Source organism: Sus scrofa, chromosome 3 (assembly GCF_000003025.6).
Source record: "Sus scrofa isolate TJ Tabasco breed Duroc chromosome 3, Sscrofa11.1, whole genome shotgun sequence".
Classification (NCBI taxonomy): domain Eukaryota; kingdom Metazoa; phylum Chordata; class Mammalia; order Artiodactyla; family Suidae; genus Sus; species Sus scrofa.
In genome coordinates this window covers 593,778-616,365 of record NC_010445.4, presented here as the reverse complement: position 1 = coordinate 616,365, position 22,588 = coordinate 593,778, and the positions used below count along the sequence as shown (strand labels likewise).

Genomic DNA, 22,588 nt, shown 5'->3' with positions numbered 1-22,588 from the left:
GCAGATCAGAAGGAATAGGGACCCACCCGCCCAAGTCTGACAGGCCGAGGACCCTTCTGGAAGGAGGCTACCAGTTGCCTGGGGCAGGGGTGTCAAGGGGCTGTAATGTTTCCGCCTGTGTCAGTTTTGTAACAATACGGTCGCATTCATGATTTGAGAAGAGAATGGAAAGAGTTTGCAAGGCACTGGGCACAGCACCTCCAGCTTCCGCCCCTTGGGGGTCCAGGCCTCCTGACCGAGGACGGCTTGATCCAGAGCACCGAGGCCCACGCCTTGTCCTGGCGGTGCTGGACAGAGGGAGGGGGCCCTCTTTGGCCGGAGCACCCACCGCACTGGGGCTTCCCTCCCAGGGCAGCGAGGCGTGAGCCCCCGCCGGGGCGCTGGGCCTGCATCCCTACCTACAACCAGCGCTCCCCGCGAGCCCACTGGGCCTGGCGCTGCCCCTTGGGTGCACAGCAGGTATGTGGGCGCTGTTCGGGCCCAAAGGACCGAGGAGGGTCCCACCCAGGCCTGTGGTTATTTGGTTCCCTCAAGCCCCCAGCACTGTGTGTGGCTGGTGGCGTCGCGCCAGGGCAGGTGGGCCGCTGCGCTGGGCCAAGGTGGGCGGCGGGCAGACCTCCCCAGGCGAGGTCCCGGGCGCGCCGGCCGGGGCTGGGGCTGGGGCTGGGGCCGGCGCGGGAGGAGGTCGCCCGCCCGCCCGCGCCGCTGGGGGCCGCCCGCGGGCCGCGCCGGCCAGAGCGCGCCGTGCGCCCCGGGCCCCGCGCCGGCACACGCTCGGCTGCCGCGGCGGCGACGAGAGCGACGGCGGTGGAGCCGGGCCGGACGGCAGGAATGCGGAACCGGCGCGCGAGCTGAGCTGCCCAGGATGGCGCAGGGGCGGCGGCGGCGGCGGGCGGCCTGCGCGGGGCCCTAGCGCGGCGGGGCGGACGCTCCCGGCCCCGGCATCGCGGACGGACGGGCGGGCGGGCGGCATCGCGGCCATGGCCAAGGAGCGGCGGAGGGCCGTGCTGGAGCTGCTGCAGCGGCCGGGGAACGCGCACTGCGCCGACTGCGGCGCCCCGGGTAGGTGCGCCCAGGGTCGCTGTGGGCCCGGGTGGGTGCGGGCGGGGTAGCGGCCGGCCCGCGTGGGTGAGGGCCCGGGTGGATGCCAGCCCCGGGGCCGGGGAGGGCTGCCGCGGCGCCTGCGTGGCTGGGGGGCGCGGGCCGCGCGCAGCCCGGTCCTCTCTGGGGTGGGGCGCGGGCCAGAGGGCACCTGCGGGGGCCCGGACACCGCCTGCCCGCCGCCCCCGGCCTGCAGCTGTGTCGCCGCCTCCCCTCCCCCCGGCTGCGTGTCTCGCTGTCACCCGCGGACCGCCGCCGCCTTGCGAAACCTCGGGCTCCGCAAAGAAAGAGGAAATCGTGGCGGGCGACCGGCTGCAGGCAGAGAACGGACAAGGGACCGCGGGATTCTGTGCGTGGGTGTGGGGGGTCCACACGGCTCCCCACCACCTGGGGGTGACGTCATGCTCCCCCCCCCCCCGCCTGGAGCCACCCTTTTGCACGGCGCCCCGCGCAGGGGGAGGAAGCACCTGCCCCCTCCACGTGGAGCCGGTGGGCAAGGGCGTCCCTTCCCCCCACCCGGCCTCGCTGCTCCGGGGCAGGCGGCCAGTTCAGGTGGGGCCGGGAGGCAGGTGCGGCTGGAACAGGCGCTGGGCCGCCTGCATCCCATCCTCCCAGACTTTGCTCCTGGGTGGTGCCTGTTCTGGGGTGATTTCCAAGGCGCCGGAACCCAGGGTGCTTCCCTGCTTTCCTGCGGCCGCGTGTGCTGGGGTTGGCGGGAGAGGACAAGGCTTTGCTCTCAAGCCCGCACGACCCTGTTTCGGAGCTGGCAGCCCGGTGGGCCTCGCTGCGGCGGGGGTGGGGCTTAGCGGCGCACCTGCTCAAGTCCTGCGCAGGGAGGGTGTCCCCCACGCCCTGCGGGGACACACTGGGGGCTCCCAGCTGGAGCCCCTCCGAACAAGCAGCCTAACCACTAGGGAGGGGCCGACGCCCCCAGAGAGGAAACAAAGTCTTCCCGTTTGTCCGGAGACTCTGGTTTGAGATGCAGTCTCTGGACGCCCTCAGCCTAGAACCCACTTCCCGGCTCTCCTCTGCTGCCCACCCACGGGGCCGCCCCCCCCCGGGGGGGGGTCTCTGCTGGGCAGCAGTATGTAGCTGGGATGAGTGCCCCAGAGCGGAGGCGGTGACAGGCTCTTTTGGAGGCAGGCAGGCCTCCCAGGGCCCACCTCTGCTGTGCCGCGGGGCCAGGTCACCACCGTCTCTGTGCCAGCTCCTGCCAGCTGCCCCTGCCCCTGTCTCCCGGACCTCTGTGACCCGGACTTGCTCTGGAAAACAGGCCACGGCAGGGAGAGGTCCCATGAGAGAGGCCGTCTGCTTGTTCTGATCTCAGGCTTGGCCTGGGGACTGTGGGGGGGGCTGGCCCTGTCCCTCTCCTTCCTGGCCACTCTGCCCAGAAAGGGCTTCGTTGGACCCAGAGCCTCCCTGGGGGGCAGGAGGGAGGGGGGCTTCCCTGGCGAGGCACACCCTGCAGCTGCTGTGGCCACCCACCGCCTCGGCCCAGGCACAGGGGCTCTGAGGGTCGGCCCCCTGCCTTGGACCACATCTGTGCTCCTCCGCCTTGGGCCCTGACATCAGCGTCTGGCTTCATCTGTCCGGCAGCTTGAGGAGTAACGATACGCCCATTTTACAGCTAGGGAAACTGAGACCTGGAGAACTTGCAGTGTCTTCGGGGACGTGGTACCTCAAAGGCAGACCAGCCCTTCGGCTACCCTGGCCCCCGAGACCCCCATCTGATGCCCGCCCATGGTGTCGGCTTGCTGGCTGGAGTCCTGCTGACCTGTGCACGTACTTTGCCCCCGTGGGGTGCTGAGGGGCCTCCTGTCCCTGCTGTGGCTGGAGGGGGTACGGAGTACCGTCACACAGACTGGCGCGTGGCTGCTCTTCTTGACTGCAGCCCCCAGGAGAGGGACACTCGAGGGTGAGGGGTCCCTCCGGCCTCAGCTGCAGGACCCGGGGTGATCTCGGGCCCCCTAACCACCAGCTGTGGGCTTTGGGGTACATGTGGGCGGACCTGGGCTGCGGAGGGAGGCAGTCTGGGGGTGTGCAGCCATTGTCCACCCAAGGGGGCACCCGCTGTGGACACACCTAAGAGGCTCCCAGAGAGGCTTTCCTCATTGCAGGCTTGTGGAGGGGGGGGTCTCTGTCATGGGGGGGCGGAGAGGAGGGGGAAACCTCTCAGTTCCTCCGAGTCACCTGCCTAGTGGGGACATCTGACTCCCTCGAGCGTCAGGCCTGGTGCCCGGGAAGGACGTGGCTCTGGGCCGGGCTGTGGGTGATGCTTTCGTGGTGTGTCGATGCCTGTCACCTGGCCCTAGCCTGCCAGGTGAACCCACTCCTGAGCGCCCGTGGGCCCCGGGTCTGCGCGGCTGGTCCTGATAAGGCGAGCGTGCTGGCGATTTGGGTGGTTTGCAATGGCAGTGGAGGCCCTGCTGCTCTGGGACCGGACGGTGAGTGTGCGTGGCCCTGGAGCCTGTCCTGGCACCGGGACGGGCGTGTGCCTGCGAGACCGAGCGGTGGGTGAGCTGAGGGCAGGAGGCCCCCATCAGCCCCGAAGGCGTCAGGGCCTTTCAGACCCGCTGTGAGCAGGGCGGGGGGCTTGAGCAGGAGAGGTTTCAGGGGTTTGCCTTGGTTTGGGACAGGGTTCCCTGAGAGGGTGGCTGGCAGGGGCTGCCGAGGAGTGGGGCAGCAGCCCACTTGGTTTGGGGCTAAAATGGTTTTCTCATTGTGGTGAAGTATATACAAAAACTTGGCGTTTTAACCATTTTAAGCACACGGCTCAGTGGGTTTTAGGTATCCTCACCCATGATGGCCTGTGGCCATCGTCTTTTTTTTTTTGCTTTTCCAGGGCCGCACCTGAGGCATGTGGAGGTTCCCAGGCTGGGGGTCTAATCAGAGCTGCAGCTGCTGGTCTACACCACAACCACAGCAACACCAGATCCGAGCTCCATCCGCAACCTACACCACAGCTCACGGCAACGCTGGATCCTTAACCCACGGAGTGAGGCCAGGGGTCGAACCTGCATCCTCGTGGCTACTAGTCAGATTCGTTAACTGCTGGGCCACGACGGGAAGTCCACCATCCATCTTCATAGCTCTTTCCATCTTGCAAAACGGAGACTCTGTCCCCATTAAACGCTGCCTCCCCTCCCCACCCAGTCCTGGCGCCCACCCTCCTTCTTTCTGTCCCTGTGAACCTGACGCCTCCAGGGACCTCACAGAAGTGGGGTCTTACAGTGTCTGTCCTTCTGTGTCTGGCTTATGCTACTGAGCCCCACGGAACGTCCTCGGGGCTCATCCACGCCATAGCAGGTGTCGGAGTTTCCTTCCTTCCTTTCAAAGAATTGAGGTGTAATTGACTCGTGTTAGTTTCAGGTGTACCACATAGTGACTCCACACTTGCTTAAACTGAGAAACGAGCACCACTACAAGGGTGGTTAAGGAGTTCCCGGTGTGGCATAGCGGGTTGAGGATCCAGCGATGCCGCAGCTGCGGCTCGGATTCAGCCCCTGTCCTGGGAGCTTATGCATGTGGGGGGGAGTAAGCATCCTTCGTCCCACTTGGTTACAAAATGCCTTTCCTGTCCTGAGAACGTCAAGATGTGCTCTCTTAGTAATTCTCAACTGTACGACACAAGGAGGCCACCATGCTGTCGTCCTGTCCCGTCTGCGGGACTTATTTTGTAACTGGAAGTCTGACCCCCTTCACCCATTTCACCCACCTCTGGCAAACCCCAGTCAGTTCTGTGAGTTCAGGGTTTGGGGGGGGGGCTTTGTGGTTTTATTTATCTTAAAGTGCATATACAGTGTTTTCTCTGCCTGCTTTATTTCACGTAGCATAATGCTCCCTGTGTTGTCACAAGTGGCAGGATTTCCTTCCGTTTAACGGTGGGAAAATATTCATATGCATCACGTCGTCTCTATCCGGTCATCTGTTGGTGGACATGCAGGTTATTTCTGTATCTTGACTATGGTAAGTAATGCTGTAATGAACACAGGGGTACAGCTGCCTTTGGAATTCGTTTTGTTTTGTTTTTGCTTTTTAGGGCCGCACTCGTGGCATATGGGGGTTCCCAGGCTAGGGGTCGAATCGGAGCTATAGCTGCCGGCTTACACCACAGCCACAGCAATGCCAGATCTGAGCTGCGTCTGCAACCTACACCACAGCTCACGGCAACGCTGGATCCTTAACCCACTGAGCAGGGCCAGGGATGAAACCCACAACCTCATGGTTCCTAGTCGGATTCGTTTCCGCTGCATCACAATGGGAGCTCCTGAATTTGTTTTCACTTCTTTCAGATAAATATCCAGAAGTAAAATCATGCAAGTTCTATTTTTTATTTTTTTATTTTTTTTAGGCCTGCACCCGCGGTATGTGGAAGTTTCCAGGCTAGGGGTCGAATCAGAGCTCCAGCTGCTGCTTTGCACGACAGCCACGGCCACATGGGATCCGAGCCACATCTGTGACCTACCCCACAGCTCACGGCAACGCTGGATCCTTCACCCACGGAGCGGGGCCAGGGATCAAACCCGCAACCTCATGGATCCCAGTCGGGTTGTTTACCGCCGAGCCACGCGGGAGCTCCTCTTTTTAATTTTTTGAGGATCCTCCATTCTGTTCTCCACAGCGGCCGCGCCCGTTTACATTCCCACCAAAATGTGCCAGGGTCCCTCTGCCACGTCTTTGCCCAAACTTATTTCCTATCTCTTGGGTGGAAGCCATTCCGACGGGCGCGCGTGACATTTCCTGGTGGATGTGATTTGCGTTTCCCTGTGTATCTCTCTCTCTGTGTGTCTCTGGACCATCTACAAGTCTTTTCTGGGAAAATGTGTCCTTAGAGGCTTTGCTCACTTTTTAGTGGAAGTGTTTGTTTTTTTGCTGTTGTGCTGTGATGTGTTTTGGGTCGTGATCCATTATTGCATGATTTGCAACTGGTTTCTACCATAGGTTGCCTTTTTTTTTTTTTGAAGTAAATCATTTTTATTTTCATGTTGTATTTGGTTATTTTTTTTTTTTTTTTTTTTTTGCTTTTGAGGGCCTCACTGCAGCACATGCAGGTTCCCAGGCTAGGGGTCCAACGGGAGCTACCACTCTCAGCCTGCACCGCAGCCACAGCATAGCAAGATCTGAGCCGCGCCTGCGACCTCCACCACAGCTCACGGCAACGCCAGATCCTTAACCCACCGAGCGAGGCCGGGGGTCGAACCCACAACCTCATGGTTCCTAGTCGGATTTGTTAACCGCTGAGCCATGACAGGACGCCCCCCCAGTTATTGAAGAGACTGTCCTTCTCCCGTGTATAGCCTTGGCTCCTTCTCGTAAGTTGACTGACCATGTGTATGGCCGCGTTAATGGTGGGAGCTCATTTCCGAGCTCTCTGTTCTGGTCCGTTGGTCGCTGTGTCCGTTTTATGCTCACACATACTGTTTTGATTGGTGTCGCTTTGTAATACCGTTTGAAACCAGGAAGTGTGATGCCTCCGGCTTTCTTAAGATCTCTTTGGCTATTTGGGCTTCTTCGAGGTGCCGTACAAGTTTTCAGTATTTTTGTGAAAAAAAGCCGTGGGATCTTTGATAGAAACTTCATTGACTCTGCAGATACAGCTCTGGAGAGCATCAGCCTTTCATTACTCTTCTCCCACGGCACGGCGTAGAGAGCATTTATTTATGTCTTCAATTGCTCTCATCCCTGTCTTCTAGATTTCAGTGCACAGGTCTTTCACCTCTTTGGCTAAATTTATTCCTAGGTATTTTCTTTCTTTTTCTTTTTTGTATTTTTGCTATTTCTTGGGCCGCTCCCACAACATATGGAGGTTCCCAGGCTCGGGGTCGAATCGGAGCTACAGCCACCGGCCTACACCACAGCTCACGGCAACGCTGGATCCAAGCCGTGTCTGCGACCTACACCACAGCTACTGGCAACACCGGATCCGTAACCCACGGAGCAAGGGCAGGGACCGAACCCGCAACCTCATGGTTCCTAGTCGGCTTCGTGAACCACTGCGCCACGACGGGAACTCTGGCATTTTCTTCTTTTGGATGCAATTGTAAATGTGTTGTTTTCTTACTTCTTCTTTTGTGTAGATCTTTACCAGTGTAAAGAAGTGCAGCAGATTGTCGTACGCTGCTTGTGTACCCTGCAGTGTTACTGAATTACTCTAGTAGGTCCGACAGGTTTTTCTGGCGGAGTCTTTGGGTTTTCTATCCACTACATCACGTCATCTGCAAATAGTGATGTTTTCACCTTTTTCCTTTCTTGGGTACCAGTTTTTTTGTAATAACTTTTTTATTTTATAGTGATTTTTGTTTTTTTCCATTATAGCTGGTTTACAGTGTTCTGTCAGTTCTCCACTGAACAGCAGGGTGACCCAGTCACACATACATGTTTGCATTCTTTTTTCTCACATGAGCAGGCTCCATAATTGACTAGCTCTAGTTCCCAGTGCTGTACAGCAGGGTCTCATTGCTTATCCATTCCGAAGGCAATATTTTGCATCTATTAACCCCAAATTCCCAGTCCATGCCACTCCTTTCTCCTCCCTCCCCCATTGGCAACCGCAAGTCTGTTCTCCACGTCCATGATTTTCTTTTCTGTGGAAAGGTTCCTTTGTGCCGTGTATTAGATTCCAGATATGTGATATCATGTGTTACTCATCTTTCTCTTTCTGACTTACTTCACTTAGTATGAGAGTCTCTAGTTGCATCCACGTTGCCACAAATAGCGTTATTTTGTTCTTTTTCATGGCTGAGTAGTATTCCATTGTGTATGTAGACCACATCTTCCTAATCCATTCATCTGCTTTGGCCATTTAGGTTGTTTCTGTGTCTTGGCTGTTGTGAATCATTTATTTCTTTTTCTTGCCTGTTGACTCTGGCTAGGATTTCCAGTACTCTGTTGAATGACAGTGGCAAGAGTGGGCACCCTTGTTTTGTTCCTTATCTTGGAAGTACAGCTTTCAGCTTTTCATCTGTTGAGTGTGATGTTAGCTGTGGCCCTTCTCATGTTGGGGTGTGTTCCCTCTATACCCGCTCTGTGGAGAGCTTTTATCCCACCTGGATGTTGAATTTTGTTGGACGAATGTTCTGCACCCGTTGAGATGATGGTGTGAGGTTGGTTCATTTGGCGGAACTCGTTGATTGATTTGGGGATGACGGCCCATCCTTGTATCCACGGGGTGAATTCCAGTCGCGCACGGCGTGTGATCCTTTTCGTGCATTGTTGAATTTAGTTTGCTAATAGCTTGTCGAGTATTTTTCATCTATGTTTATCAGTGATAGTGGCCTGTAATTTCCTGTGTTTGGTGATGTCTCAGCCTGGTTTTGGAATCAGAGGAAGGCTGGCCGTGTAAATGAGTTTCAAAGTGTCCCCTCCTATTTTTCGCAAAACTTTGAGAAGGATTGGTATTAATTCTTCTTTAAATGTTTGGTAGAGGAGTTCCCGTCATGGTGCAGTGGTGAACGAATCCGACTAGGAACCATGAGGTTGTGGGTTCGATCCCTGGCTTTGCTCAATGGGTTACAGATATGGCGTTGCCATGAGCTGTGGTGTGGGTCACAGATGTGGCTCGGATCCCATGTTGCTGTGGCTGTGGTGTAGACGGGCAGCTGCAGCTCCGATTCGACCCCTAGCCTGGGAACCTCCATATTCTGCAGGAGTGGCCCTAGAAAAGGCAAAAAGACCAAAAAAAAAAAAAAAAAAAAAAAACTTTAGTGGAATTCACCAGTGAAACCGTCTGGTCCTGGACTTTGGCTTATTGGAAGCTTGTGATGACTGACTCAGTCTCCTTATTAGTAATTGGTCTGTTCAGATTTGCTACTTTTTCCTGATGAAGTCTTGGTAAGTTGCACGTTTCCAGGAAAGTATCCGTTTCTTCCAAGTTGTCCAGTTTTTTGATTTCTAGTTTCATACCATCGTGGTCGGAAAAGATGCTTGATACGATGTCACACTTCTTAAATCAGACTTCCTTTGTGGCCTGATACATGATTTACCCTGGAGAGTTTATGCTGCATGTGCCCTCGAGAAGAAGACGTATTCCAGTGCCTTGGGATGGAATGTCTTGTGTGTGTCTGTTGAGTCCATCTGGCCTAATGTGCTGTTTGAAGCCAGTGGTTCCTTATTGATTTTGTGTCTGGATAATCAGGCGTTGCTGAAGGTGAGTCTGAAGGTCCCTTGCTGCAACTGTATTTCCGTTTCTCCCTTTAGGTCTGTTAATATTTGCTTTACATTTTTAGGTGCTGCTCCTATGTTGGGTACACAGATATTTGCACGTGTTGCATCGTCTTGTTGGGTTGACCTCCTCATCATTGTGCAATGACTTTTTTTTGGTCTTTTAATGCAGTGTTTGTCTTAAAGTCTATTTTTTTCTGATCGAAGCGTAGCCATCTCTGCTTTCTTCTGGTTTCCATTTCTTTCCTCTTCAAGGTCGAACAATATTCCACTGTGCGGCTGGACTGCATTTGACTTATCTGTCCTTCTGCAGATGGACCCTTGGGTTGCTTCCATGGTTTAGCTGTTGTGCATGATGCTGCAAGGGACATGGGTGTGCAGGCATCTCCAGGCCCTGCTTTCAGTTCTTTTGGGTGTATACCGAGAAGGGGAATTGCCGGCTCATAGGGTCGTTCTGTTTTTATTTATTTTTGTAGGAATCGTGTACTGTTTTCCGAAGTGGCTGTCCCATTTCACGCACCCACCAACAGTGCACAGGAGGGCCAGCGTCTCACTTGCTCACCGACACTTGTTGCTCTGTGTGTTGGATGAGCAGTCGTCCCCACGGGTGTGAGGTGTTGTGTCACTGTGGTCTTGATGGCACTTCCCAATGATTAGTCACGTTGAGGAACTTTTCTGTGCTGATTGGCCGTTTGCGTATCTTCTCTGGAGAAATGTCTGCGTTGTTTGGTTTCTCTTGTTGAGTTTGGGGAGTTCTCTCTGTATTAATCCCTTATCATAGAGATGAGGTGCAAATATTGCCTGCCATTCTGTGGGTTGCCTTGTTACTTGGTTGATAGTATATTTTTATGCTCAAAATTTAAAAATTTTCATGAAATCCAATTTGCTAATTTTTTCTTTTGTTGCCGGAGCCCTTTCGTGTCATATCCGAGAAAGCATTTCCAAATCCAGTGTCATGAATTTTTTTGTCCCATGTTTTCTTCTCAGTGTTTTTTTGTTTTTTTAATTTTTTGTCATTTGATTGTTTTAGGTCTCACATTTAGGTTCTTGATGCATTTTTAAAATTTTATCAGAGTTCCCATTGTGGCTCAGCAGTAAGAAACCCGACTAGTATCCATGAGGTCATGGATTCGATCCCTGGCCCAGCTCCATGGGTTAAGGATCTGGTGTTGCTGTGAGCTGTGGTGTAGGTGGGCAGACACGGCTCAGATCTGGCATTGCTGTGGTGTAGGCCAGCCGCTACAGCTCCAATTTGGCCCCTAGCCTGGGAACTTCCATATGCTGCAGTGCAGCCCTACAAATACCCACCCCCAAAATTAAAAAAACCCAAAATGTAAAAATAAATTGGTAAATTTTTCAATGAGTGTTATTATATTTATAGTTGTACAACCACCATCACAACCTTATTTTAGAATCTTGATCCCTCTTGAGTTGATATCGGTAGATGGTGTGAGGTAGGGTCCCCCTTTATTCTTCTGCGTGTGGATATCCGGTATTCCAGCACCATTTCTTTCTTTCTTTTTTTTTTTTTTTCTTTTGCTTTTTAGGACCTACACCACAGTTCATGGCAACGCCAGATCCTTAGCCCACTGAGCGAGGCTAGGGATCGAACTTGCATCCTCATGGATCCTAGTCGGGTTCGTTAGCCACTGAGCCACAAAGGGAACTCCCTTGTTATTTTTCAAAATTGCCTTGTCTATTTGGGGTTCCTTGAGGTTACATGTGAGTTTTAAGATGGGTTTTCTATTTCTGAAAAAAAAATGTCTTTGGGATTTTGGTGGGTTGGCATTGACTGTTTAGATCACTTTGGGTAACGGTGACATTTTGACAATATTAAGCTTTCTGATCCATGAACATGGCATGTGTTATTTATGTCTTGTTTAGTTTATGTGTTATTCCTTGTTTATGTATTATATATTTAATTTATTGTGGCTTTTTTGTTTGTTCGTTTTTTGTTTTTGTCTTCTTAGGGTCGTACCCACGGCATGGGAAGTTACAGGCTAGGGGTCGAATCGGAGCTACAGCTGCCAGCCTACACCACAGCTCCCAGCAACGCTGGACCTTTAACCCACTGAGTGAGGCCAGAGATCAAACCTGCGTCCTCATGGATACTAGTCGGGTTTGTTACTGCTAAGCCACGACGGGAACTTTATATTATTCTTTATTTATGTGTTATTTGTGTCTTCTTTAATTTCTTTCTGGAAGGTTTTCTACTTTTCATTGTCCAAGTCTTTAACCTCCTTGGTTAATTCCAAAGTATTTTATTCCAATGAATTTTATTACATTTATTAGTTGTACAACAATCATCACAACCCAGTTTTATCTAGCATTTCCATTCCAAACCCCAGACAATCCCCCCACCCCCCAACCTGTCTCATTTGGAAAACATAAATTTTTCAAAGCCTGTGAGTCAATATCTGTTCTGTAAAGAAGTTCACTGTGTCCTTTTATCAGATTCCACATGTAAGTGAAAGCATTTGATGTTGGTGTCTCATTGTCTGACTGACTTCACTTAGCATGATAGTTTCTAGGTCCATCCACGTTGCTGCAAATGCCGTTATTTCCTTCCTTTTAATGGCTGAGTAGTATTCCATTGTGTATATGTACCACATCTTCTTGATCCACTCCTCTATTGATGGGCATTTAGGTTGTTTCCCTGTCTTGGCTATTGCAAACAGTGCTGCAATGAACATTGGAGTACATGTGTCTTTGTGAGTCATGGTTTTCTCTGGAGAGATGCCCTGGAGTGGGATTGCTAGATCAAATGGTAATTCTATTTTTAGTTTTCTGAGGAATCTTCGTTCTGTGTTTTCCACAGTGGTTGCACCAATTTACATCCCACCAACAGTGTCATAGGGTTCCTTTTTCTCCACACCCTCTCCAGCCCTTGTTGTTTGTAGACTTTGATGATGGCCATTCTGGCTGGTGCAAGGTTGTGCCTCATTGTGGTTTTGATGTGCATGTCTCTAATCATGAGTGATGTTGAACATCTTTTCATGTGTTTTTTGGCCATTCGTGTGTCTTCTTTGGAGAATTGTCTGTTTAGATCTTCTGCCCATTTTTCGATGGGGTTGTTTGTTTTTTTGGTGTTGAGCTGCAGAAGGTATTTATAAATTTTGGAGATTAATCCCTTGTTAGTTGCTTCATTTGCAAATATTTTCTCCCATTCTGTGGGTTGTCTTTTTGTTTTGTTTAGGATTTCCCTTGCTGTGCAGAAACTTTGAAGTCCCATTTGTTTATTTTTGTTTTTATTGTCATTACTCTAAGAGGTGGATCTGAGAAGATGCTGCTGTGGTTTATGTCAGAGAGTGTTTGGCCTGTGTTTTCCTCTAAGAGATTTATAGTATCTGGTCTTATGTTTAGGTGTTCATCTGTTTTGTGTTTATTTTTGTCTATGTTGTTAGGAAGTGTCCTGATTTCATTCTTTTCCATGTGGCTGTCTGGTTTTCCCAGCACTACTTATTGAACAAGCTGTCCTTTCTCCATTGTGTATTCTTGCCTCCTTTGTCATAGATGAGTTGGCTGTAGGCACATGGGTTTAATTCTGGGCTTTCTGTCCTGTTCCACTGATCTAGATTTCTGTCTTTGTGCCAGTACCATACAGTTTAGATGACTGTAGTTTTGTAGCATAGTCTGAAGTCTGGGAGCCTGATTCCTCCAGCTCCATTTTTCTTTCTCAGGATGGCGTATGCTATTGTGGGTCTTTTGTGCTTCCAAACAAACTTTAAAATATTTTGTTCTAGTTCTGTAAAAAATGTCCTTGGCAATTTGATAGGGATTGCATTGAATCTGTAGATTACCTCAGGTAGTATAATCATTTGGATAATGTGGACTCTTCCAATCCATGAGCATGGTATATCTTTCCGTTTGTGTCATCTTTGATTTCTTTCATCAGCATCTTATAGTTTTCAGAGTACAGGTCTTTTGTCTGTTTAGGTAGGTTTATTATTTCATTCTTTTTGATGCTTATGTAAATGAAATTGTTTTTGTAATTTCCTTTTTTCTTTTGTTTTTTTTCTTTTTTGTGTGTGTGTCTTTTTGCTATTTCTTGGGCTGCTCCCGCAGCATATGGAGGTTCCCAGGCTAGGGGTCTAATCAGAGCTGTAGCCACTGGCCTACGCCAGAGCCACAGCAACGTGGGATCCGAGCCGCGTCTGCAACCTACACCACAGCTCCTGGAAACGCCGGATCCTTAACCCACTGAGCAAGGGCAGGGACCGAACCCGCAACCTCATGGTTCCTAGTCGGATTCGTGAACCACTGCGCCACGACGGGAACTCCTGTAATTTCCTTTTGGAATTTTTTTTTTTGTTTGTTTTTGTTTTTGTTTTTTTAGGCCCACACCTGCAGCATAGGGAGGTTCCCAGGCTAGGGGTCAAACTGGAGCTGTAGCTGCTGGCCTACGCCACAGTCATAGCAACACAGGATCCCAGCTGTGTCTGTGACCTACACCACAGCTCACAGCAACACCAGATCCCTAACCCACTGATTCAGGCCAGGGATCGAACCTGTGTGCTCATGGATGCTAGTCAGATTCATTTCCGCTGAGCCACTACAGGAACTCCACCCTGAAATATAGTTGATTTGCAGTGGTGTGTTACTTTCTGGTATACAGCAACGTGATGCGTGTGTGTGTGTGTGTGTGTCTGTATAGTGCTATTGGTTTACTTAATATTATTTCCCATTATGGTTTACTGACTACCGTTTCCTGTGCTGTACGGTAGGCCCTGCTCTTTATCTATTTGGTATATAATGGTTTGTTTCCGCTAACGCCAAACTCCTTATTTACCCCCCACCCAGTCTCCTGTGGTAACGTGTGTTTGTTTTCTGCGTCTCTGAGTTTGTTTCTGTCTCATATATGTGTTAGTTGGCGTCATCTTTTAGATTCCATTTGTCAGTGATATCATAGACGACGCGTCTTTCTCTGACTTCCTTCACCTAACACGATAATGTCTAGGTCCATCCCATTTTCATTTCTGATTTTAGTGTTCTGAGTCTTCTCTCTTTTCGAAGCCCATCTAGCTAAGTTTTTGTCAGTTTTGTTGATCTTTTTGAACAACCAACTTTTGGCTTCATTTATTTTCTCTATTTTTCTCTGATCTTGATTTGTTTTTCCTCTAGCTTCGGGTTTATTTCTTCTTTTTCTAGTCCTTTCCATTGTAAAGTTAGGTTATTGATTCGAGTTTTTTTTTTTTTTTTTTTGTCTTTTTGCCATTTCTTGGGCTACTCCCGTGGCATATGGAGCTTCCCAGGCTCGGGGTCCAATCGGAGCTGCAGCCGCCAGCCTACACCAGAGCCACAGCAACTTGGGATCCGAGCCGCATCTGTGACCTACACCACGGCTCACGGCAACGCCGCATCCTTAACCCACGGAGCAAGGGCAGGGATCAAACCCGCAACCTCATGGCTCCTAGTCGGATTCATTAACCACTGCGCCACGACAGGAGCTCCAGAGCTTTCTTTTTTTGATGTATGCATTTCTAGCTATACGTTCCCTCCCCCGTCACTGCTTTTGCTGCATCTCATAAATTTTGGGGTGTTGTGTTTTGTTTTCATTCACCTCTAAGTATTTTAAGGTTTTCGTTGTGATTTCCTTTTGTATCCATTGGTTATTTGAAAGTGTGTTGTTAGGTTTCTACAGTATCGCACATTTTCCCTTTTTGCTGTTGTTGTTGTCACTGATTTCTAACTTTATCCCGTTGTGGTTAGAGAAGATGCTATGACGCTGTCTTTTTTTAAATTTTTTTATTTATGTTTTTTTTCTGGCCATGCCTGCAGCATGTGGAAGTTCCTGGGCCAGGGATTGAATCTGAGCCCCAGCTGTGACCTATGCTGCAGCTACAGCAATGCTGGTTCATTTCACCCTCTTTGTCTTTTGAAAGTTTGATAACATGCCTCAGGTTGGGCCTCTTCATGTTCACCTTCGGCGGAGTTTGTTGAGCTTCTTGGATGTTTATATTCATGTCTTTCATCAGGTTTGTCGAGGTTTCAGCTGTTATTTCTCTAAATGCTCTCCGCATTTCTTTCTCTGTCCCTTCTTCGAGGACTTCCTGATGCGCGTGTTGATCTGCTTGAGGACGTCCCGCAGGTTCCATAGGCTCTGCTCCCTTTTTTCAGGCTTTTTTCTTTCTCCTCTCCAGCCTCCATCTGACTAGTCTCGTAGCTTCAAGTTCACTGATTCGTTCTTCCGCCTGCTCAAAGCTGCCACCTCTGAATTCCTCCAGTGAATTTTTCTTTTCTTTCTGCTTTATTTATTTATTTATTTATAGTTTTTGCTTTTTAGGACTACACCTGTGGCATATGGAAGTTCCCAGGCTAGGGTTGAATCAGAGCTGTAGCTGCTGGCCTGTACCACAGCCACAGCAACGCAGGATCAGAGCCACACCTGTGACCTACACCGCAGTTCACAGAGACGCCAGGTCCTTAACCCACTGAGCAAGGCCAGGGATCGAACCCACGTCCTCATGGATCCTAGTCAGGACCATTAACCACCGATCCACGAGGGGAACTCCCCCTCCAGTGAATTTTTCATTTCAGTTATTGAACTTTTAGCTCGATTTTTGTTTTTGTTTTGTGGTTTCTTTTAGTTTCTGTCTTTATTGATGTTTCTGCTTTATTTATACATTGTTTTCTTGACTTTCTCTCATATTCCTTTTTTTTTTGAACATCTGTAAGGCTGTGTTGTAAAGTCTTTATCTAGTATATCTGCCACTAAGTCTTTTTTTCTTTTTTTGCCTTTTTGCGGGCCGCACCCGTGGCACATGGAGGTTCCCAGGCCAGGGCTTCAGTCAGAGCTGCAGCTGCCGGCCTACACCACAGCCACAGCCACAGCCGCATGGGATCTGAGCTACATCTGCAACCTACACCACAGTTTATGGCAACACCGGATGCTTAACCCACAGAGCAAGGCCAGGGATTGAACCCGTGTCCTCGTGGATGCTAGTTGGGTTCGTTAACCACTGAGCCATGATGGGAACTCCTCCCGCTAAGTCTTTTTCAAGGACAGATACTGTTTAGTTATTTTTCCCTTCAGATGGGCTACACGCTCCTGTTTCTTTGTGCGCCTCATTTTGCTGTTGAACACTGGGCATTTGAATCTAATAATGTGGAAAGTCTGGAAATCAGATTCTACCCCTTCCCCAGGGTTTGCTTTTTTTTTTTTTTCTTTTCTTTTCTTTTCTTTTTTTTTTTTTTTTTGCTACTGCTTTTTTTCCCTGGTGTCTGTGCTGCAGGTTAGCCTGAAGCGTGGATTGAGTGGCTTCTCAGTTCTTTTCTGAGCCTTTCCCTGGCCAGGCGTGGTCTCCTTCTAGTTTTCCTCTTATATGCGGTTGTTTTTCAATGATGTCCTGATCTTGAATGCCAGGCTCCCAAAGAGGGAAAGGCAGCAATGCAGGAGGCCAAGCGGGTTCTGGCCCTTTAAGTCCTTGCGAGGACGCCTTGAGCTGGAGTGGGAGGGGCCGCAAGGAAGGCTGCGCCCTCCGTTTCTGCAGGTCTGTGATCAGAAGCAGCAATCAGAGCACAGCTCCCTGGTATCTGAAGGACAAGGTCCTTCCCCACCCTGGCTGCTGTGAACTGAGTGCCAGCTGCACCCAGCCCACTGGCCCAGCTGTCTGCTGCGGGCGTTGGGGTGGGGGTGGGTCGCTGCCGCCTGCTCCGAATCGCACAGAATTAACTGCATTGTACGTCCCCATCTTCCCCTGGAAGTGAAAGGCTTCAGCCGACTCCGGAGTTTACATCAGCCAGATTCTGCTGTGCTCTTATTCTCCAGGTGGGAGGCAGATTCCAGCGCTTCTGCTCCGCCATCATTCCAGAATCTTCTCTGGGACAGGCACTCTGTCCAGGTTGTCCAGGACACTTTGTAGGCCCTGCCCGGTGGATAGCACTGAGCCAGAGTCTCCTGGCCCCCACCCTGACCTGTGGCATCCTGCCACTTTGCAGGGGTGGCTCCTGGCAGGGCCTCGGTGCCCACAGAACCAGAGGCCTGGGAGGGCTGGGCCTTGTCGGCCGCTGGCCTCGGTCCTGTGCAGGCAGCTGCCTTCCTCCGTCCTGTGCCTTGCTCTGTGCGTCTGGGGGGCTGCCACACGAGGTGTTTGCTCTTGCTTCTGCATTTGGTGTCCCCCACAGACACCAGGCAGTTGATGTGTAAGTGACCACGTGCAGAGACAGGCTGGCAGAGGTGCTCTGGGCACTGCTGGCACGCCCTGTGCTGTAAGCATGCTGGCCACCCTGTCGAAAGTGGTCTGGGGGAGTTCCTGCTGTGGTGCAAGGGCCACATTGTCTGAGGATGGGTTTTGGAGGCTTGTGGGGGCAGCCTGATCCCTGTTTTGGGGTCCCAGGGGAGGAGAGGTGGGGGCACTGAGCTTTCCTGGCAGCGAGAAGCAGAACAGCAGGGAGGGCGGAGACCCGCGTGAAGACAGCCCTTGAGGATGGGGCGGGGACCCCTGCACCCGACGGGGTCAGAGAAGAGAGCAGGCAGACCACTGACCCTGACGGGCAGGTCAGAGGTCACTGGCTGGCAGGCGGGGCGGGATGGCAGAGTGGTGACCGTGCCTGGAGTCGCCCTGCAGGAGGAGCGGAGGCCCCCTGAGCGCGGGCTGGGGACCAGGACCACAAAGGGGAGGGGCCGAGGGCACTTCTGTGCACTGAGGGTGGGGAATGGTCCTGGGAGAGGTGTGCAGAGCCTGCCCTGCAGGGGCCGCGCCAGGCGGGCAGCCCAGGTGCCCGTGACCCATGGTCCTGGTTAACCTGCACCTGTGTGTGGCCAGGCCTCTCCCTGGACACAGGCTCTTGGGCCCAGGCCTCAGCATGGTCCACAGGCAGGGCGGTGCAAGCGGGGTCGGGGGTCTCGGGTTCAGGGCAGACGGGGGGGCAGGGCCACTGAGGGGAGACAGGGCAGCTTCTGGCAGCGGTGGGGCGAGCTTGTGGCCAGCGGTCACTGGGATGAGCGTGTTCCTGGGACAGTCATCAGGTGGGTAAGCTTGTCACTGGGTTGTCCCTGGGCCGTGGGTGCTGCTCCTTGGGGGTGGGGGGCAGCAGGTGCCGTGCCCCCCCGCCCAGTGTGGGCCTTGCTCGTTGAAGGGAGAAGCTTAGAGGTGACCCGGGGCGCAGGCAGCAGCTCTCGAGAGGGCGCGGGGGGAGCCGAGGAGGGCCTCAGGCCCCCAGAAGCGAGGCGGAAGCAGGGAGAAAGTCAGGATGCTTCTGGACCATGCGGACGAGAGGCGTCAGGGATGCGGTCTAGGGTGGCGGTGGTGTGGCGAGACCTGGGCGTATTTTACAATTCGAGGATCGAGGCGCTCCCGTCGTGTGGCGCAGGGGAAACGAGCCCCACTGGGAACCATGAGGTTGCGGGTTCCATCCCTGGCCTCGCTTGGTGGGTTAAGGATCTGGCGTTGCTGTGAGCTGTGGTGTAGGTCACAGATGCGGCTCGGATCTGATGTTACTGTGGCTGTGGTGTAGACGGGCAGCTGTAGCTCCGATTAGACCCCTAGCCTGGGAAGCGCCGTGTGCCTCCGGTGTGGCCCTAAAGGCCAAATAAATAAGTAAATAAATGCTAAACTTCGAGGATTGGGATTTGCTGGCAGATGGGGCGTGAGGGTGAAGGAGAGAAGAGGGCGCCCCAGCTTTTAGCGGAGGCAGAAGGAAGCACCATTGCGTGGCCCTTGTGGAAGTGGGGCAGGGCCTGGGTTGAGAGGTTGCGACAGGCCTGGAGCTGAGACGTGAGCCTGGCACTGAGGACAGTTCTGGAGGAAAGAGGCCAGAGGTAGAACCGAACAGAAAATACCAGAAGGTGTATACATCTTTTTCTTACGGTGAAATTCACATAATATAGAATGAAACAAATCAGGAGTTCCCGTCGGGCGCAGCGGAAACAAATCTGACTGGCATCTGTGAGGACACAGGTTCGATCCCCGGCCTCGCTCCGTGGACTAAGGATCCGGGCTTGCCGTGAGCTGTGGCGTAGGTCGCAGAGACGGCTTGGATCCCGTGTTGCTGTGGCTCTGGCGCAGACCAGCAGCTAAAGCTCTGATTTGACCCCTAGCCTGGGAACCTCCATGTGCCTTGGGTGTGGCCCTAAAAAGCAACAAAAAGAGAACGACTCAGTGGCCTTTAGAACGGTCCCAGCTCAGTGTGACTCCCCTCCTTTTAGCTCAGCAGTTTTTACAGCCAAGAGAGGCAGCTGAGATGCTGGCGGGTGCCTGGCAGCAGGGAGACGCCCACGGCCTGGAAGGGGCCCGGGGCTGGAGGGCCGGCGGGAGCCGTGTGACCTGGCCAGGTGCCACCTGATCCGGGAGCGGTAGGGTCGGGTCAGCACCACGGAGGCCAGTGGCCTTTGCAGGGGGTGGGGGGTGGGGGTGCGGCATCCGGAGGCACCGTTGGGTCAAGGGAGGGACTGCCGTCTGGCCGCGTGTGTGGCGTTGGTAGGGTGGTCAGAGTCTGGGGACTGAAGGTGCGGGAGAGAGAAGGGAACGCAGGGCCTGGCGGGAGGGAAGGGGTCCCCCCACCTCGGGGTGGGGGCTGGTTGGGAGGGAGGAGAGCTGTGAGCCACCGATACTGACTGAGTACCTGCTGTGTGCAGGGCGTGGCTTTGGTGATGGGCACCACCCAGCCCTGCCTCCTGGGGCCTGGACTCCATCTGAGTCAGAGGATCGGCACCCCCGGCTGCCTTATGTGTTGGGAGGTGCCAACAGGGTGTGTGGGGCCCAGACTGAGGCACGGGGCGGGGGGCTGGTGCGGGGGTACCGGCTGTGAGCCCCTGGCTGACGCCCACCCCCCCACCTCGGTGGCCCGTTCTGCCTCTGCTGAGAGCTGGCCGACCAGCCGCCGGCACCAGGGTCCGAGCCTCTGCGGTGCTGGGCCTCCGCCTTGGCAGAGGCGGTGGTCTCTGGAGCTGGGCCGCAGGGCTCTGCCAGACCCACGGCTCCGTGGACAGGCTCCACTGCACGCGCTCCTTCCCCCGCCGAGTCTTGGCCGGGAACACACCTGCCCCTCCTGGCTCAGCCCCGGGCTGGGTCTCACCTGGCCTCCCTCTGGCTCCCGGAAGTAGCAAGGGGGCTGAGTCACCTGCGAGCACCCTCAGAGCTGGCGGGGAGGCTGGCAGCCGGGGGCAGAGGTGGGGGTGGCAGGTACGTTCACCTTGATTCAGAGAGGCTGGGGCAGTGGCCTGAAGACAGCCCAGGGCAGCCCCCCATCCACAGGGGCTGGTGGCGGTGGGTGCACTGCAGGGCCCCGTCCGCTGCACCCACCCCCGTCCAGGCCCTGGGCCACCCCTCGGGCCCAGCCTGCTCCCCGTGGTGCAGAAGACAGCTGACCTTGGGTCTCTGCTGGGGACGCAGGCCCTGGAGGCCCGCCCCCGGCCACTGGGCAGGGAATTCCTGCGTCCCGAGTGTGCTCACAAGCGGACCAGATGGGAGCCAGGCGGCCTCGCGCCTCAGGGAACGGGTGCGGCTGGAGCAGAGCTTGGGCTGGGGTGGGGCCTCCTGCCCAGACGGCGGCCAGGCTGAGGGCGCCGACGGGGCCTGCGGCAGGGGGAGGGCGAGGGGAGGAGGGGGGACCAGCTCTCCCGGGAAGCCCGAGCTCAGGCTCCTGTGTGGGGCTTTGCATCCGACAACACCCACCCGCCTGCCTTTCTCCGGCCCTGCGGGGGGTGGGGTGGGGGCTCCCCCTCCTGCAGGGGGGCCTGCAGGTCCAGCCTGGCCACTTGAAAAGCTAAAGGGTCTCCCTCCTTCGGGGACCTCCTGGCAGCCTTTGCCTTTTGTCCAGCCCCTCATCCGCTGCACACGCATGTGCACACGTGCACACGCGCACACACACCCCGCTCATGGCACACTGCAGCGATGCTTGGCTGGCCACGAGGTCGGGACTCTGCTGACAGGCCAGGGGTGGGGGTGGGGGTGCCTGCTGCCTGAGACTCGCTGAGAGGCTTTTGTGGGGAGGAGGGCGGGGCTGGGATCAAGTGACTTGGTGATTGGCTGAAGTGCAGCCGCAGGGCAGGAAGAGTTAACGCATCAGTCCATCAGTCGTGAGATCGAATGAGAGGTGCAGGTGCCAGGCTGTCCTGGAGCTGCTGGTGCGGCCAGTGGGGCGGGCACACCCGGCTGGTCCCCACGTTCTGCTTTGGTGGCTTTGCTCTGGGGTGCTCACTTTCAGAGTCCCCCCCAGAGCTCTCCTCCCAGGGTCTGAGCCCTCCCTTAAACTAGGGACTCTTGGCTGGAAGGACGTCCAGGGCCCGCATCCAACCCTGCTTGGACTGCCCTCTAGGGATGGCGAGTCCTGAGCCCAGCAGGTAGACTGTGGCCCAGCTCACCCCAGGGCCAGCCTTGGCCTGGTCCCCCTGCTACTGCCTTTAGGGTTTTTTAGGGCCACACCCCGAGGCATATGGAGGTTCCCAGGCTAGGGGTTGCATCAGAGCTGCAGCTGCTGGCCTACACCACAGCCACGGCAACACAGGAGCCGAGCCTTGTCTGCAACCTACACCACAGCTCACGGCACTGCCAGATCCTTAACCCACTGAGCGAGGCCAGGGATCGAACCCACAACCTCATAGATCCTAGTCAGGTTCATTAACCGCTGAGCCAAAGAGGGTACTCCCGCCTTTAGGGTTTTTGAAGCAGTTTGCGAGGGGTGGAGGGCACGATGGGTGACTCATGCATGGGGTGCCCTGAGGGGGCAGGGAGGGACCGGGTGCCTCCCAGTGGCTGCGTGTGTTGGAGGGAGGGCCCCCAGAAAAGGACCGTGTGCTCCTTGTGGTTTGGACTCCGGGAGGTGGCAGTGGGGAGCCTGGCCTTTGGTCAAGACGCCTCCTGCTCCAAACTGTCTTCCTCCTTTCCCACCAGCCCTGGGATGAGGGGCTGCGGGGAGGGGTGGAGCGAGGGGAGTCAGCCACCTCCTGGGGTGATGGGCACACCTCCTTCTCTGCCTGGGCCCTGGGAGGGGGCTCCTGTGGCACTGGCCACTCTACACCAGCCAGCACCCCGTGGGCCCCAGGCCGTCAGCCCCCCTCTCCCCGACGTCCAACAGGGGGCATCGGCCTTGGGCAGATTTGCTGTCTTGTGTCAAGTGTCTGTTCAGGTCTTTTGCTTATCTTTTAAGTGGGTTGTTTGTTTCCTTATTCCTGAGTTTGAATAGTCCTTTATAAACTTGGGGCGCAAATCCTTTATCAGGTACCTGATTTGCAAAATTTCTCCCAGTGTGACTTCTCATTCCCTTGACTAGTGTCTTTCAAAGAGCAGATTTTTAAAAATTGAATAAGGCCAGTTTATCTTTTTTTTTTTTTTTTTTTTTTTGACTTTTTACAGCCGTACCTGCGGCATATGGAGGTTCCCGGGCT

General features: G+C 54.0%; 1 protein-coding gene across 1 annotated transcript in view; it reads left to right on the top strand.

The window, feature by feature from the left end:
* ADAP1 (ArfGAP with dual PH domains 1) overlaps positions 895 to 22,588 on the top strand; it is a 66,649-nt gene continuing 44,955 nt past the window's right edge. Inside the window, 1 exon segment of the mRNA NM_214226.1 lies at positions 895 to 1,062. Within this exon segment, the coding sequence (NP_999391.1) occupies positions 981 to 1,062 (82 nt within the window). The 5' untranslated portion in view covers positions 895 to 980.